Source organism: Oryza brachyantha, chromosome 5, assembly GCF_000231095.2.
Source record: "Oryza brachyantha chromosome 5, ObraRS2, whole genome shotgun sequence".
Lineage (NCBI taxonomy): Eukaryota > Viridiplantae > Streptophyta > Magnoliopsida > Poales > Poaceae > Oryza > Oryza brachyantha.
In genome coordinates this window covers 19,968,889-19,984,007 of record NC_023167.2, presented here as the reverse complement: position 1 = coordinate 19,984,007, position 15,119 = coordinate 19,968,889, and the positions used below count along the sequence as shown (strand labels likewise).

At 41.9% G+C, this 15,119-nt stretch overlaps 2 protein-coding genes across 4 annotated transcripts; one reads left to right on the top strand and one right to left on the bottom strand.

Annotated features, from left to right (window-relative positions):
- Positions 1–259: 259 nt before the first annotated feature.
- Positions 260–6,032, top strand: LOC102705080 (eukaryotic translation initiation factor 5B). Of its 2 annotated transcripts, XM_015837508.2 has the most exons (11): positions 261–2,891; positions 2,982–3,089; positions 3,181–3,281; positions 3,359–3,449; positions 3,513–3,623; positions 3,713–3,778; positions 4,284–4,343; positions 4,419–4,976; positions 5,186–5,305; positions 5,393–5,512; positions 5,628–6,032. In XM_015837508.2, the coding sequence occupies exons 1-11, from the start codon at positions 441–443 to the stop codon at positions 5,691–5,693; spliced, it is 3,852 nt and encodes a 1,283-aa protein (XP_015692994.2). In that variant the 5' UTR covers positions 261–440; the 3' UTR covers positions 5,694–6,032. The 2 variants fall into 2 exon arrangements, with proteins under 2 accessions (XP_040379853.1, XP_015692994.2); XM_040523919.1 differs by having other exon boundaries at positions 260–2,891; positions 3,359–3,623.
- Positions 6,033–7,178: 1,146 nt separating this feature from the next.
- LOC102699589 (serine/threonine-protein phosphatase 6 regulatory subunit 3-like) lies at positions 7,179–15,036 on the bottom strand. Of its 2 annotated transcripts, none has more exons than XM_006654809.3 (19): positions 14,752–15,036; positions 13,531–13,634; positions 13,109–13,195; positions 12,940–13,015; positions 12,758–12,832; positions 12,558–12,611; positions 12,013–12,072; positions 11,811–11,927; positions 11,604–11,698; positions 11,283–11,485; positions 10,979–11,076; positions 10,483–10,586; positions 10,243–10,408; positions 10,015–10,137; positions 9,828–9,910; positions 9,589–9,730; positions 8,277–8,303; positions 8,001–8,071; positions 7,179–7,925 (listed from the first exon to the last, which is right to left on the bottom strand). In XM_006654809.3, the coding sequence occupies exons 1-19, from the start codon at positions 14,788–14,790 to the stop codon at positions 7,310–7,312; spliced, it is 2,340 nt and encodes a 779-aa protein (XP_006654872.1). In that variant the 5' UTR covers positions 14,791–15,036; the 3' UTR covers positions 7,179–7,309. The 2 variants fall into 2 exon arrangements, with proteins under 2 accessions (XP_006654872.1, XP_015692995.1); XM_015837509.2 differs by having other exon boundaries at positions 7,179–7,922.
- Positions 15,037–15,119: the final 83 nt, after the last annotated feature.

The following is a 15,119-nucleotide window of genomic DNA, read 5'->3' as shown; positions in this document are numbered from 1 at the left end:
ATTAAATTTAAGATTTAAAATTAAAAGTTCGGCTCATAAACATAATCAGGAGTGAATCGGGTGCATTTGACATATCTGAATTTGGATCTGATGCGACTGCATACTAAAAAAATGTTTCTAAAATTAAACGGGAAATAGATGGGTGTATTTATATTAAGAAGAGAAATAAAAAGAAAAAGAAAAAGAAAGCAGAGAGGGAGCGCCCCCTGTTTTGGGTGTGCTTGTCTTGTAATGATAATAATAACATATTGTAGGAGAGGAGAGTAGAGGAGAGGAGAGTAGGATCCATCCCGTTTGGGTGTTTGTTATCTTGGTTTTGGTTTGCGATTGCGAGAGCAGCCTCGCGAATCGATCTCCCGTCTCCGCCCAAACCCTAAACACGCCGACTCTCCAAACCCTACTCCCCCACCCCGATCCCCCTTCCCCCTCCCGCGCCATCCATGGGGCGCAAGAAGAACCTTGCCATCGACGACGACGAGTACTCCTTCCCACAGGACGACGCCGCCGACAAGGACAAGCCTAAGAAGGGCGCCAAGAAGGGCAAGAAAGGCGCCAAGGCCGCCCTGCCCGATGACGACGACTACGAGCCCCCTGCGCGGCCTCCTGGAGACGACGACGAGGAGCCGATCAACCTCGTCTTCACCGGCAAGAAGAAGAAGAAGGGCGGCGGCGGCGGCGGCGGCAGCGGTGTGAGCTCCTTCAGCGCCCTTGCTGCCGATGAGGACCAACACGACAACGACGACGACGACGAGCCCGCCTCCGTTGAGCCGGATGCAGCTAAATCAGGCGCCGAGGACGACGACCTCGATTTCGACTTCAGCAAGGCCAAGAAGAAGAAGAAGAAGAGTAAGGACAAGGGAGATCGCCCTGCCCCTCTACAAGACGACGACGACCTAGATAAGCTGCCCCCTTCCGCTGCTGACGATGAAGATGGAGAGGAGGAGGTCGTGGCTGCTCCTGCAGCTTCAAAGAAGTCGCAGAAGAAGAAGAAAAAGAAGGGCGGGTTCACCGTGGACGATGAGGACATTGACAAGCTCCTCGCTGAGATTGAGGACACTTCTCCTCCCTCCGAGGAGGCTGAGCCGGAGGTGAAAGCTGAGGGTTCTGTGGCTGCCCATGATGTGGATGATGCCTTAGGAAAGAAATCAAAGAAGAAGAAAAAGAAGGGAGGCTTTACCATCGATGATGAGGACGTAGACAAGCTCATTGCAGAGTTTGAGGACCAGCCACCTCCTGTTGAGGAGCCTGAGCCTGAGCCTGAGGCAGTGAAAGATGAGGGTAATGTGGCTGCTGCAACCAGTGTGGATGATGCGGAAAGCAAGAAATCAAAGAAGAAAAAGAAGAAGAGTGGAAGGACAGCACAGGAAGAGGAGGATTTGGATAAGCTTCTTGCCGAGCTTGGTGAGGGCACACCAGCAGAGAAGAAGGAGGTGCTGCCCCAGGCTCCACCTGCTGCAGCAATGGTGAAGGAAGATACGGAAACTGCCGAGGATGGTAATGTAGAGCAGAAGGCTGGGGAAGGAGAGGTGGAATCTGCTGCAGCCAAGAAGAAGAAGAAGAAGAAGGAAAAGGAGAAGGAGAAGAAGGCAGCAGCTAAGGAGGCAGATGCCAAGAAAGAAGATGTAAAGGATGTAGAAGCTCCTAAAGGGAAGGTTGACATGAAGAAGCTCCCGAAGCATGTACGGGAGATGCAGGAGGCACTTGCCAGGAGGCAGGAAGCTGAGGAACGGAAGAAGCGTGAGGAGGAGGAACGACTGAGGAAAGAGGAGGAAGAGCGATTGAAGAAAGAGGAGGAGGAGAGGAAAGCCGAGGAAGCAAAGAGGAGGAAGAAGGAGAGGGAAAAGGAGAAGCTGCTGAAGAAGAAGCAGGAGGGTAAGCTCTTGACTGGGAAGCAGAAGGAGGAAGCGAAGAGGTTAGAAGCAATGAGAAGACAGTTCCTTGAGCAGAGTGAGCGTCAAGTAGCTGATGGTGCTGTCCCTGAGACAAAGAAGAGGCCTATATATGATTCCAAGAGGAAAAAGGGTCAACAGAAGCCTGTGGAGACTGCAAAGTTAGTTGAAGAACAACCACAAGAAGTCGATGAAGCTAACAAAGATGAGGAAGAGTATGTCTTAGTGGATCAGGAATCTCAGTCGCAGGTGGAGGAATCTGAGGAGAAAACCGAACCTGATCAGGATGTGGAAGAACTGAAACCAGAAGAGGAGGAGGAAGATGAAGATGAATGGGATGCAAAGAGCTGGGATGCTATAGATGTTAATTTGCCTAAGACAAGTGCCTTTGAGGAAGAAGAGGCGAAGCCTGTTGTCAAGAAGGCTGTTGAACCTGTCCAGAAGCAGGAAAATTCTAAAGCACAATCTACAGTGGCTACTGTCAAGAAGGTTGGTCCTGCTGCGAACTCCAATAAAGGTGAAATGGAAGATGTGGAATCCAGTAATGGAAATGTTAGAAGGAATAGAGGTGCTTCAAAGAAAGGACCAATTAAAGACGATGAGACTAAGAATGGCGGTGACCTCCGTTCACCAATTTGTTGCATCCTTGGCCATGTTGATACTGGAAAGACAAAGCTGCTAGACTGTATTAGACGAACCAATGTACAGGAAGGAGAAGCTGGGGGTATTACCCAACAGATTGGAGCTACGTACTTCCCAACTGAAAATATTAGAGAGAGAACAAAAGAACTTAAAGCGGATGCCACACTTAAGGTTCCTGGTTTGCTTGTTATTGACACTCCTGGTCACGAGTCGTTCAGTAATCTGCGTTCTAGAGGTTCAAGTTTGTGTGACATTGCTATCTTGGTTGTTGACATTATGCATGGGCTTGAACCTCAAACAATCGAATCCCTTAATCTGTTGAAGAGCCGTGATGCAGTGTTCATCGTTGCCTTGAATAAGGTATACTTTGGAGATTTTTCCTCTAGCCTCATGTTGTATTACCGTTGTCTATTAATGTATCAATTTTTTTCTGGTTTAATCTCTATGAAGGTCGATCGTCTTTATGGTTGGAAAAAGTGCCCAAATGCCCCTATCGGGAAGGCTTTAAGGCAACAAAACGAAGATGTTAAGAGGGAGTTCAATATGAGGCTTACCGATGTGTGTATCTTTACATTTTGACTTTTCTTAAAAGAAACGTCTTAGTGGTTGTATTTATACAATCGTCACATGTATGTGCTTTGCCCAACAGATTGTGACACAATTCAAGATGCAAGGTGTGAATACTGCTTTGTACTACAAGAACAAGGAGATGGAAGATACATATAACATAGTGCCTACCAGTGCAATAAGGTATAATCTACAACTGAAAGTCCACTACGATATTTGTTGGCATTTTCCCTCAACACATACTTCACTTCTCTCAACAGTGGTGAAGGCATTCCTGATCTGCTTCTTCTGTTGGTGCAATGGGCACAAAAGACAATGGAAGAAAGACTTACTTTCGTTGATGAAGTTCAGGTACGGTGCATACATTTACTTGACCTTATAAAAGCAGGCATTCTTATCTCGTCTCTGTTTCAGTGTACTGTGCTGGAAGTCAAGGTTGTTGAAGGTCATGGTACTACAGTTGATGTTGTGTTGGTCAACGGTATACTACATGAAGGAGATCAGATAGTTGTGTGTGGCATGCAGGTATCAGATGTGTTTCTTTATAAATGCAGTTTTGTGATATGTACAGTTTATTGAAGTTGCCTCATGTTCTTCTCTCTATCTTTATGTAGGGACCCATCGTGACAACGGTTAGAGCTTTGTTAACACCACACCCAATGAGGGAGCTTCGAGTTAAGGTGTGTGCTCCATAATAGTGTGCAAACTTTGTTGTAATTGTGAAATTCACCCCAGTAAAGTACTAGTATCTAGGTGGCAATCGAATCATCATGTGATTATAATTATTATATTCCTACCTACTCACAGCTTTTATTGAAACCATTTCTCTACTGAGTCTGAGAGGGTTAAACATCATTTCTGTCAAACTGTTATTATTTTTCTTTATTCTTGGATGTTTTCAAGTCATATACTCATATTTGTCACTTTAATGCCATTCACTTCTTTCGTTGCCTTGAAATCATTTTACCTTTTGTAAACCAATGGTAGGTACGAGAATGTTGGCCTCAGTGCCATTCGTTTATTTTCACTGGCTTAAAATCATTTTTGCCAAATAAGTAAACCAGCTCTTGATACCGGTGCATTGGTCATTTTTCACATTATCATTGTAATCCTGCAAATCTTGAACATTTTCCACCTGACACACACACACGCACACACACTCTCTAATGGCATCTGATTTTTCAGGGCACATACCAACATCATAAAAAGATCAGAGCTGCACAGGGTGTTAAAATATCGGCACAGGTGAGTCCAATATCTTTCCTTTTTCTTTGTATTGCAGAGTTTTGCCGCACCAACTTAATGGTCTCTTTCTTTCAGGGTCTTGAACATGCAATTGCAGGGACTGCTCTTTATGTGTCAAAGCATGATGATGATCTGGACAGACTAAAAGATGCTGTGATGGAAGAGATGACTAGGGTTAGAAATCGGATTGATAAGAGTGGCGAAGGTGTCTATGTACAAGCATCCACCCTTGGGTCATTGGAAGCTCTTACTGAGTTCTTGAAGAGCCCTGCTGTGAATATTCCCTTCTGTGATTTCAGTATAGGGCCAGTACACAAGAAAGACGTCATGAAGGCCAGTGTTATGCTTGAGAGGAAGAAAGAATATGCTACTATCTTGGCATTTGATGTCAAAGTGATGCCTGATGCCCGTGATCTTGCCGAAGAGTCTGGTGTGAAGATCTTTGTTGCAGATATAATATACCACCTTTTTGACCAATTTACAGCATACATTAAGAACCTGAGGGAAGAAAAGAAGAAAGAAAGTGCTGAAGAAGCTGTTTTCCCCTGTGTTCTCAAGATTATGCCAAACTGTGTCTTTAACAAGAAGGATCCAATTGTTTTAGGTGTTGATGTCCTTGAAGGAATAGCCAAGGTATTTTGATTTATCACTGCATTTTTATGTGGTTCCTACCCTTATTCCTTAATATGTTTCTTTCAGTAGTTGAAGTTAGCAATAGTATATAAGTAATGTTATGTTACTCAACCCATCAAGTCGTTCCGTAGTAATCTTTATCTAATCTTTATCTTCTTGAAATAAGTCTGGCATGCAGTTCTGCTAATTCATTTGCCTTTGTAATCTAGGTGGGAACACCTCTCTGCATACCCACTAAAGAATATATTGATATTGGGAAGATTGCATCTATTGAAATTAACCATAAGCAAGTTGATGTGGCCACAAAAGGGCAGAAGGTGGCTATAAAGGTTGGTATCGGTGATTGTCCGAAGCTGTTGATCGTTCTCATTATATTAAGTATTGTTTAATATATATGTTTGCTGGGATGCGAACAGATTATTGGGAGCAATCCTGATGAGCAGCAGAAGAGTTTTGGCAGGCATTTTGACATGGAAGATGAGCTTGTGAGCCGCATCACGAGGCGATCTATTGATCTTCTTAAAGAAAATTACAGGGCAAGTCAATGTTTATTGTTTATGTTTATATGTGCATTTTGATCTGCATTCTCCACTTGTGTGTCTTTGTACCAAACTACCTTTTGATGATCTTTAATAATTACCATTGTTGCAGGACGATTTGTCAATGGATGACTGGAAACTTGTTGTTAAGTTGAAGACCATCTTGAAGATACCATGAAATCGCAAAGCTTGCGGAAGCCCCTGAAAGCCTGTCCACCAAAAGGTAGGGAGGAGTTAATGCCTTAATGGTGGCATCTGGGCTAGGGTAGCATCCATAAAATTTTCACGTTACTGAGACATGGATTTGCCGGGTTGAGAAGCTCTGTCCTGACACACCTATGTTCATGCTGCCCAGAGAGTTTCAATTTTGATACGGTTTTTTCTTTTTGTGACTTGCTCAAAATGAGGTTGATCAACACTTCATTTTACAAATATAATCCGAAACTTCCAGATTTTGAGGTGTTCTTTGGAAGAGGCATGTGCTACTGTTTGGCGTGGCATGTCATTTTTGCTACTATTGTTTTCTCTATTTCGTTTATGTTCAGTGAACTGTTTTGTCTCGTTTGAGTGGCACCTGTAAAGGGCAGCTGGGTAGGCGCAAGTCCATTAATATGTCTGTACACTGGAGGAAGCTTTCAGTTTATGGATTCTCCTCAGCTCAAGAAACCCATGAACTAATCCCAGTTCTGAAAGGCCCATGAACTAACATATTTCCTCCGTCCCATAAAAAATGGGAATCTTAGAAATCCCAATACAGAAATAATAGAGAGAAAAGATTAAAGTATTCTTCATTAATAAAAAGAGAAATATTAGTTGGTATATCGTTTTAGGGGAATTTATTTCGAAATAAAGTTTTAACTAGGCTTGTAGCAGATTCATGAACTAACATACGCTCTGTTGGCAAACAATAGCAAAGAGGTGCCCGCCTTACTAGAAGAAAGAGAAAACGAGAGAAGAATGAGAAGGAAAATTAAATAAAAGAATGTAAAATAGAAAAAAATATAAACAAAAGCCTCAATTACCAACTGTTGTAGAATCAGCGTCCGTTTAGCATGCCATGTTAACAATACGTAAGATTTAGAGGTCTCGTGGCAGTTTTGAATCAGAATGATACTAAAGTTTTGGTATCTGATATGCATTTTGAGAATACGAGACCTATAACAGTTGAGCAAATTTAGCGACCGATCTGCACTGCACTTTACTCCAATAACAAAAGCACATTTACTATGACATAGCACCCGACTAACGCATAAATGATCAGCACAGCTATAAGTTTTTCAACCAAAAACAGAAAATAAATGAACAAATATACTCATAATTCAACTAGAGAAACAGCCGACCAAATGTTTCTGTTAACCAATCGAGATAGCTAATCCAATTAAAAAGAGACAAGGGAAAAAAACTCACTGCCAATGTTACAGTTCGAGTGCCCTATCATAAGCAACAAATTACGTAGCCAAAACCAGCTGAAACGGAAATTAAATACTACCACCAATTGAGGTGAGGTCTGACAAAAAAAGGAAGGCAACTTTCCCACCATTACGAGGTAAGAGTCCCATGAAAACTGAGGAGAATGCTTCTGGAGATGAGGTGAGAGTCGGCAGATGAAAGTGCTCATGTGCACAAAATTAATCAACTGCAGATAGCAGAAGCTTGATTGTTGTACTGCACTCGTTGCTTCTGATTTCACCGTGGTTGCCAAGCATGTGAGGCTAGGCACCTTGGCTACCTTGTGGAAGGGTATGCCGAGCTACTGCTTTGGTCTGGTACAATCCCACCCCGTACAACCTTACTTCACTCTGTTGCTGCGGGCTCATCAGTTTTCTGTTCATCTTCAACCTTCACATGTAAATCTTCTTCGTTGGCATGGAACCCTGCACCTGAATCGTTGGGAGCTTGTTCACTAGATCCTGTTGCAGATGCATTATGGATATCACCTGAGTCAGAAGAAGCTCCATCTGAAGCATCGTTGGTCTCAGATGATGAGCTAACAGGTTCATCCACTGCTCTCTCTGTGCCCATCTCCCCACATGATCCTTCAGCTGCATCTTCTGCCTGCACGTCTGCCTGGCCACCTCGAACAACATGTTGCTCGGACTCTTCAGCTTCTTTGGACACATTTCCCTCTTCAGTGCACAATAGTTTCTCGTCTTCCATGTTAGAATCTGTTTGTTTACTTGCATCCACTAAGTCCCCGGTCTCCTCGACAGGGCCATTTTCAAGAGATACGCTTTCCAGCCGTGCCTCAATGCTAGTGTCCTCATCAATTAGCACCTCATCAGTTTCCTCCGTGTTTAGGGAAGTCTCTCCAGAATTCGGAGATGAAGAAGGGACAGAGGCAGCTAAACGGTCATTTATTCCTCTATCACCATCAAATGTAAACCAGTTTGAATTCGTAAAGAGGGAGCTGCTGTAGAAAGCACAATATATAAGAAAATTATTCGATAGTAATAATGACAGGACAACGAAAAGATAACAAAATTACCTGTCCTGATCATCACCCAAACGCAATGAAGATATTACTACTTCAGCTGATTCATCATCAAAGTATACATCCTAAAAGGAAACAGGAACACATCAATTCAGGCTGCGGAAATCCATTACTTGTTTTATATCAGGACACAATGCACTTGTTATTACTTAGTCATTGAACTAACCGCAAGTCTTAAGAATAAACTAGTTCACAATATGGAAGTGTTGAACATGCAGATCAAATGACAATACAACCAACAGATACAACATAAGCAGAATTTTAACATACCTCGTCATCTCGGTCAATTGCTTGTGCCTGTAATAAGCAACCATTGCCACATTACTCACATATTTCTTAATGCTATAGAGAACAATATCAGCAAAGGTAGTACAAGATTGGATTTTTTTATTTTTAAACTTTTAATAAATAATTTTAAAACTAGACTGAGTGGAAAAAAGAACTCGCCATCTGAATCATTTGGCCACCGTGAGCTGCCTGGCATGGCAGGATAGAACTGCAACACCAAAGAATGTGGTGTGGCAATGGATAACGGCGTGGGAGGTGTACCATGGTCGTCATCCGATGTGGAAAGGCCTGACAAGCTGAGGTCAGTGGCGCTGCAGTGCTATCCGATCGTGAGACTGACAGCTCCCTTTTCTTTAAGCAACTCAAGCCATGGCAAGTCTCCATGTAGCCCATATTTGTTTATGCTGCCATGTAACCCCTGCTGTCCCCTACATTTCTCTCCCATTGTTCTGCACCCTTTTTGCATGTACAGAACCTGCATTTGGATTTGCAGGACAAAACAAGCTGGGAGCCTGGGACTGGGAGACTGGCTAAAGATGCCTGCCTCTTGCAGCTGACTTTTCTCGCATTTGGACTGCTTTGCTCCATTTCTTGTTCTCTCTATGTCATACTAGTACTAGTACTACTACAAGCTCAAGTCCAAGTATTGCCCATCGCACTCAATGGGTGCAGGCAGCGTGACGCAGTGTAGCGTAGGGAAGTGTGTCTACAGGCAAGCACAGGCGCAGGCACAGCGTCAAAACGGTCAATCTAAGCCATGTCACCTCACCAACCACTTGGATGCATCTGCATGCATGCATGATTAATTATGCTGATAATTATTTCTTCTTTGACGGGGGTCCAACCTGCATTGGTCTTTTTACCCATCGCCAGACATGGGAACTTTTGCCTTTTCCTTGACGAGGACCTGATCGATCACAAGAACCATTGTCATATATACCTACTGCCACACCAAAAGCTTCGGCGTGGCAGCTCTGCAAGCCACGGCCCTCGGTGCGGCAAGCCTTTCCACGTCGGACTACGACCGTGGTCACCTGCCACATTGTCATCTGTTGCCATGCCACATGCTTTGACGTTACAGTTCCATCCTACCACGTCAGACGGCATGACATGACCAAATGGTTCAGATGGTGATTTTTTTCCCACTCGGTCTAGTTTTAATTTTATTTATTAAAAATATTTAAATAGTAAAAAAGATTCTACAAAAGCTACAAGAAATCAGAGACCGTTTCCACAGGTATGTACATTCTAGCATGCTACCAAAGCGCAGGGGGCTGCAAGTTAAGACAATCACCTCTTCAATGTCATCATTGCTGTACATTCCATACCGGAATGCCTGGCTCAGGTTATTAGCAAGTGCAGCCACATCATAGTCCCTGTCTCGGAAGTCGTCATCATCGCTATCCCTACCACGATCATGTAGAGAAGTCGGGCGACTGCAGAACAAAACATTGATAGCCAAAAGTCAGAGAAGACAAGTGCATACTTCATATATGCATCACAAAAGCATCGCAAAACAATTTGATAACATACCCACAGGCCCAGTGATAAACGTTCTCAACCTCATTGCGTTTGACCAGGGCAGTTGTCTGCCATTCAACCCACTCGCTGTTCTCCTGTAAAGACATTTTTTTACATAAAATTTAGACGATATGTACAAAAAGTACATCATGCAATTGCTAATAAGATAGGCTAACTAAAGAAGAGAAACTTTAAGTACCTGCAAATGAGACTGGATTATGCTGTTGCTATTTCCCAATTGAATAAGCTTATTAGCTATTCGTGTTATATGCCCAATATTCCCAAGTTTTGGAGGCACTTTCCCTTCTGATGGTAATGTTGGCTGCATAGAGAAGATCATAACACTCAATATACAGGACCCTAAGTCTACCTCTACCTGTTCTTGCAACAGGGGGAAAAAAGACATAAGAAACCAGGAATAAATTACTGTGTTAGATTCTGTTGATAGCGAGGGACTTCTTTCAGCAGCAAGAATTTTGCCAACAAGATTGCATTCATTAAGGACATGGTCAATCAGCTGGGACCTATTAACTTCCAGACAAGAAATGATGATACTCTCAACATGATGATGCAAAAAGTTATTGTAAGGGTACCTGCAGTGCCAACCAATGTGTGATGAATTATTCTGGCAACGGCAAGGAAAAAATACACATAAAAATCCACTTACTGGAAGAACAAATCAATGGAATGCTTTATTGCAGATTGGTTAATTAGCTCCTTTTCCGCAGTTTCACTACCAATTGTCAGCAAAACAGAGATGAACTCCACAATCTGAGATGAACAAAAATACCATACATTAAAACCAAGATAGAAGTCATAGAACAGGAAAGGACTGTGAAGAAAAAATGTCAAAAGAACAGAAACTCATTGGGCATTGCAAGCCTGAGCTAACTGGAGAGAGATTTAAGCAAGGGACACAATAGCTTAGACCATCAGGATTCAATTGTATGCATACATCAGAAATTAGTTCACCAGAAATCCCAATGTAAGATTAATAAAATTAAGTCAATGTATCCATTACTCCGCAAGCAAGATTTGTGTTTACATCAAATAACAAAAGCTTAAGATCTGGTGAATTACACAAAGAAGGATTGGCTTAATCAAAAATAAAGATACATGAACCCAAACTATCAATTACAAAAACTCATTATACCAAGCCATACCTTCAAACGGTGTTTTCCAAGAGGGGGCTGCAAGCATCCATATGTCGTAGGTAAAACACTTTCAGCAGAAGAAATGTCCAACAACTTCAGCAAATCACCTATGATGTGATTTCAGACAAACCAGTAAGTAAACTAAAAAAAGTATATTAAAGATTCTCTTAAAAAATTCACCAAAAACACATAATATGCCATCAAACAGATGTGTTTGTTATACAGTATATGGAATTAACATCCTAAGAGATAAACTACAACTACTTAAATAGCAGTAGACTAATAGCACTATAAAAATAAATAGAGTGCTCACCTAGGCTCTCCAGCATACCATCAACTGTATCTGGACTAGCAGTAACCAATGTCCCATGGCTTAAGTTACTTCTAAATGCTTGGTATGAAGCTGAAGCTAGTCTTTTGGGGTCCAACAAAGATATACATACTGATAACGAATGAACCAGGACAGATTTGGGGCGTGATTCCTCAAGAGCATGACGAAACAACCTCCCAACAAAACTGAAATGGGATGCAATAAACAAACAAAAATATGCATGAGAGTTGACAGAAAAACAAAATTGCTATTGTGGCATTTATAACTTTCTGACCAAATATCAAGTAGACCTAAAACACAAACCTTGGGCTGCATATTTTTGCAGCGAGAGCAGGAGGAGCACATCGAGTCACTGCAGAAAGAATTTCAGCAGCATTGGCATGTACTTCAGGGGAATCCTGCATGGTTATCAGTGTACGATATATAAGCCCTTCTCTAGATGCACCATACTGAGTAACTAGTTTTACAATACTTAGCATGTCAGCCAAGTGCTCAAGCTTAGAAACTTACAGATGAGCTAAATTTGTCCACAATCATTTCCAGTACATCTGTATTTTCTAACCACTTCAATGTGTCAGCATAATTTGAGTATATGGTTTCATCAGCACCTATCAGTCGAATCAGAACCTGTTTTACAAGCAGTATTGTGGCATCAATCAAATGGAACAAATTCACCAAAAATTGGCATGGAACAAATTTAATAACAGCTGACCTCCATTATTGATGTGATGCCAATGAGATCAACAAGTTGGACAACAAGTTCTGGGTGCTCCTACATAAAGAAAGTGGAACAAATTTGAGCAACCATAAATTGGAAAATACAAAGGCCGCTGTAAGCTTTGTATCTTACCACGAGTTTACATGCAAAAGAAAACATTTGATTGGCACAAACCACTTAAAGAAGAAGTATTACAGAATGCATCCTAGAAACGTATAAAGGGTGGAACACAGATCGCTAATACAAACGTAACTATAGAACAAATAGTTCTACACCATTCTGTCACATGCTACCTCTAGATCCAATCAGCAAGGGCAAGCTTTAGCTTCAGGATACATACAAAATTACACCAACCACAAGTACACATGCAGAAAGTAGCTCATGACCTATGATACTTCAGAGGAGTCTTACAAATCCAGTCTTAAGTTGTTTCAGACTGTTAAACAAAACATATGATGAAAAGTGCACATATTACCGAGAATAATAATATATTGGTGAGTGGCGGCAATCTATGTTTCTGTAAGAAAGATGAACAATACCTGGACATAGTTCATTAGAGGAGAAGTCTTTCTCAGCATCAAACATATTACCACCTACAATAAGATATCAAACTGAGCTCACAAGCCATGTATGCAACAGATGAACAGAGTGAAAGATTGTGTTAAAATTTATGATAACATAGTGAAGTCAAGGAAATGGTTCAAACTTCAGAGAAAACCAAACAGGAGAAAAATGGTACCTTGCTGAAGTAACCAGCTAACAGTGTGCTATGTGGATGACCAGGTTTTACAAACGAGAAGAGCAAATCCATTAACTGCATCAAGTTCAAGAAATGGAAGAGATGGTCAGCTAGATTGAAGTTTATCAGCCTTGAGAAGTAAGATGCTCCAGAGGAATATGTTAATAGGGAAACATAGCTACCTCTTCATCCTCTACTAAGGTCCTCAAGATGATGTCAATTTCACACGTAAATATCTCACAAGCAATGAATGGAAACCTGCATTCAGTTATACAATTGAAGTTAGGCAAGGTTCACTGGCAAGCTAGTTTACACAAATTGGTGGTAGACAACAAAAAGGCCATAGCATACTTGAAAGAACGCTTCTTTTCTGAATCTTCTGGAACTTCTTCCACGATGTAACGAAGCAATTGCTCCACTTGAGCCTTATCTCGTAAGCTGGGGACAACATTAGAGAATATAAGAACAAAGAAACTACACTGATAAAAGAAAATACATGCAGTAAAATCTTCAAACAAATGCAGCCACATAACGTCGGATTCATAATTCCCATTATACTTATAGGGTAGATGGAAATGATCATTAATCAAGAACCAGCTGTTGTAAAGCTTACATCAATGGGAAAAGGGCGTCAGTTTAGATTTTTTTTCTCTGAATGGATGAAATGGTCAAATGACTCGTGCACAAAGGTTTCCTTAGGAACACCAAAAACTTACATAGCTCCAGCACAGATAATAAGTAATTAAATAAAATAAGGATGAGGAAGAAATTACAAATTAATGAGACGAGTATTCAGCGCTTTGCACTCCTGAATTATTTCGTCCTCATCAAGAAGTTCTTCTAGTGTGAAGTTCTCCTTGTCTAGAATTGTATCCACCTGGCCAATAAGTTAAAAAGTTAGGCAGGTGAGGTAGAGAGCTTCCCGGAGTACACTAATAATTTTACACTTGTGACTTGAAATGATAAAGAATGAATTTCAGTGATCAAGCTCAGCCAAGACACAGTAAATTAGTGTTAAACAAGCACCAAAGAACTGAATCACAGCTTGGAATAGTAAAAAGAGATAGCATCACAAGTGACTTGAAATGATAAAGAATGAATTTCAGTGATCAAGCTCAGCTAAGACACAGTAAATTAGTGTTAAACAAGCACCAAAGAACTGAATCACAGCTTGGAATGATAAAAAGAGATAGCATCACAAGTGTTATAAGTCTATTTGCAGAAAACAAAAGATAGTAATAGAAGAATTAGTCCAGCATAATGAGCCAGTGGCACTAAAGAAATTTTTCAAAAGACAAACTAGATTATATGGAAGGATTAAACAAGAAGGAATAACAAATCCCTATATATCATAGATGCAGTAAAGTGCTGATATTTGTAGAAGAAGTGTCATAATCACAATCATAACTCCCGAAATGAAATCATGATAGTAAAGAGGACATGTAGAATGCATTAGAAACAACTGGCAGCCTAATTGTACCAAACTCCTTTGGAGCTGTTCCCCCCTGCCCTGCCTTTCTCATTTCTTCCAACAAAGAGCAAGCGAGAGAGCCACCATTTCCAGCAGCAACATTATTTATATTTATTTTTTTTTTTTGAATTGGATTGGATGCCCCTGAGGCTTTCTAGTAGGTAGTATTAATTAAAGAAAATCTTGAGTTAAATACCTGTAAGATATGATTTCATAAACACTAGCATGTTTGATAAATACATGAAGTGAGAGCAGAGAGAGAAAAACAAATGGATGCAGAAACGGCGCCTCTGATTCCCAAGGAAGGAAGATAGCTCCTCCCAGATGGGGTTGCAGGATACTACGACGGAGGCAGGCACGCGGTCTCAAAGGGTAGAGGAAGGAAACCCTAGGACCAAGGCGAGAGCGTGGAGGATTGGAAAAGCAGAAAGCGAACTAGGGTACGTATGTAGAAGTGGAGAGAGCGGGAGCAACCCAACGCCATAGAGATGAGAGAGGAAAAGGAAGAGGCGAAGAGACTCACCGGCGAGGCCGCGGAGAGACCGGTCATGCGCCAGAACATGGCGGCGAGGCGAGGGATCCGCAGCAGATCTAGGGTTACCGGCGGGCGAGGAGGAGGAGGAGATCCTCCAGGTCGGCGATCGAGGAGAGGAGGATCGGGTTGGGGGTGCCCCTAGGGCCTCTGCCTGCCTGCCTGGCGCTGGGTCACTGTGAGGACGACGACGACGACGGTGGCTGCGCTGCGCTTTGCTTCGCTTCGTGTGAAAAAAAAAAAAAAAGAAAGAAAGAAAAGAATTGGATCTGGTTGGTTCTTCACTTGGCCGAAACCATCTATCTGCATCTGGTTTGCCGGACGAGATTGGGAACGGAGCGTAGCCGTAGAAAACAACT

Bases quoted from the DNA above. Each gene is read 5' to 3' on its own strand.
- LOC102705080 (XM_040523919.1), top strand. From the start codon at position 441: ATGGGGCGCAAGAAGAACCTTGCCATCGACGACGACGAGTACTCCTTC. The intron at 3,282-3,358 runs GTATAATCTACA...TTCTCTCAACAG, and splicing joins GTGCCTACCAGTGCAATAAG to TGGTGAAGGCATTCCTGATC. The intron at 5,513-5,627 runs GCAAGTCAATGT...CCATTGTTGCAG, and splicing joins TTCTTAAAGAAAATTACAGG to GACGATTTGTCAATGGATGA.
- LOC102699589 (XM_006654809.3), bottom strand. From the start codon at position 14,790: ATGTTCTGGCGCATGACCGGTCTCTCCGCGGCCTCGCCG. The intron at 12,612-12,757 runs GTACCATTTTTC...ATCTTATTGTAG, and splicing joins TAGCTGGTTACTTCAGCAAG to GTGGTAATATGTTTGATGCT. The intron at 8,072-8,276 runs GTATGTTAAAAT...GTTTCCTTTTAG, and splicing joins CAATTGACCGAGATGACGAG to GATGTATACTTTGATGATGA.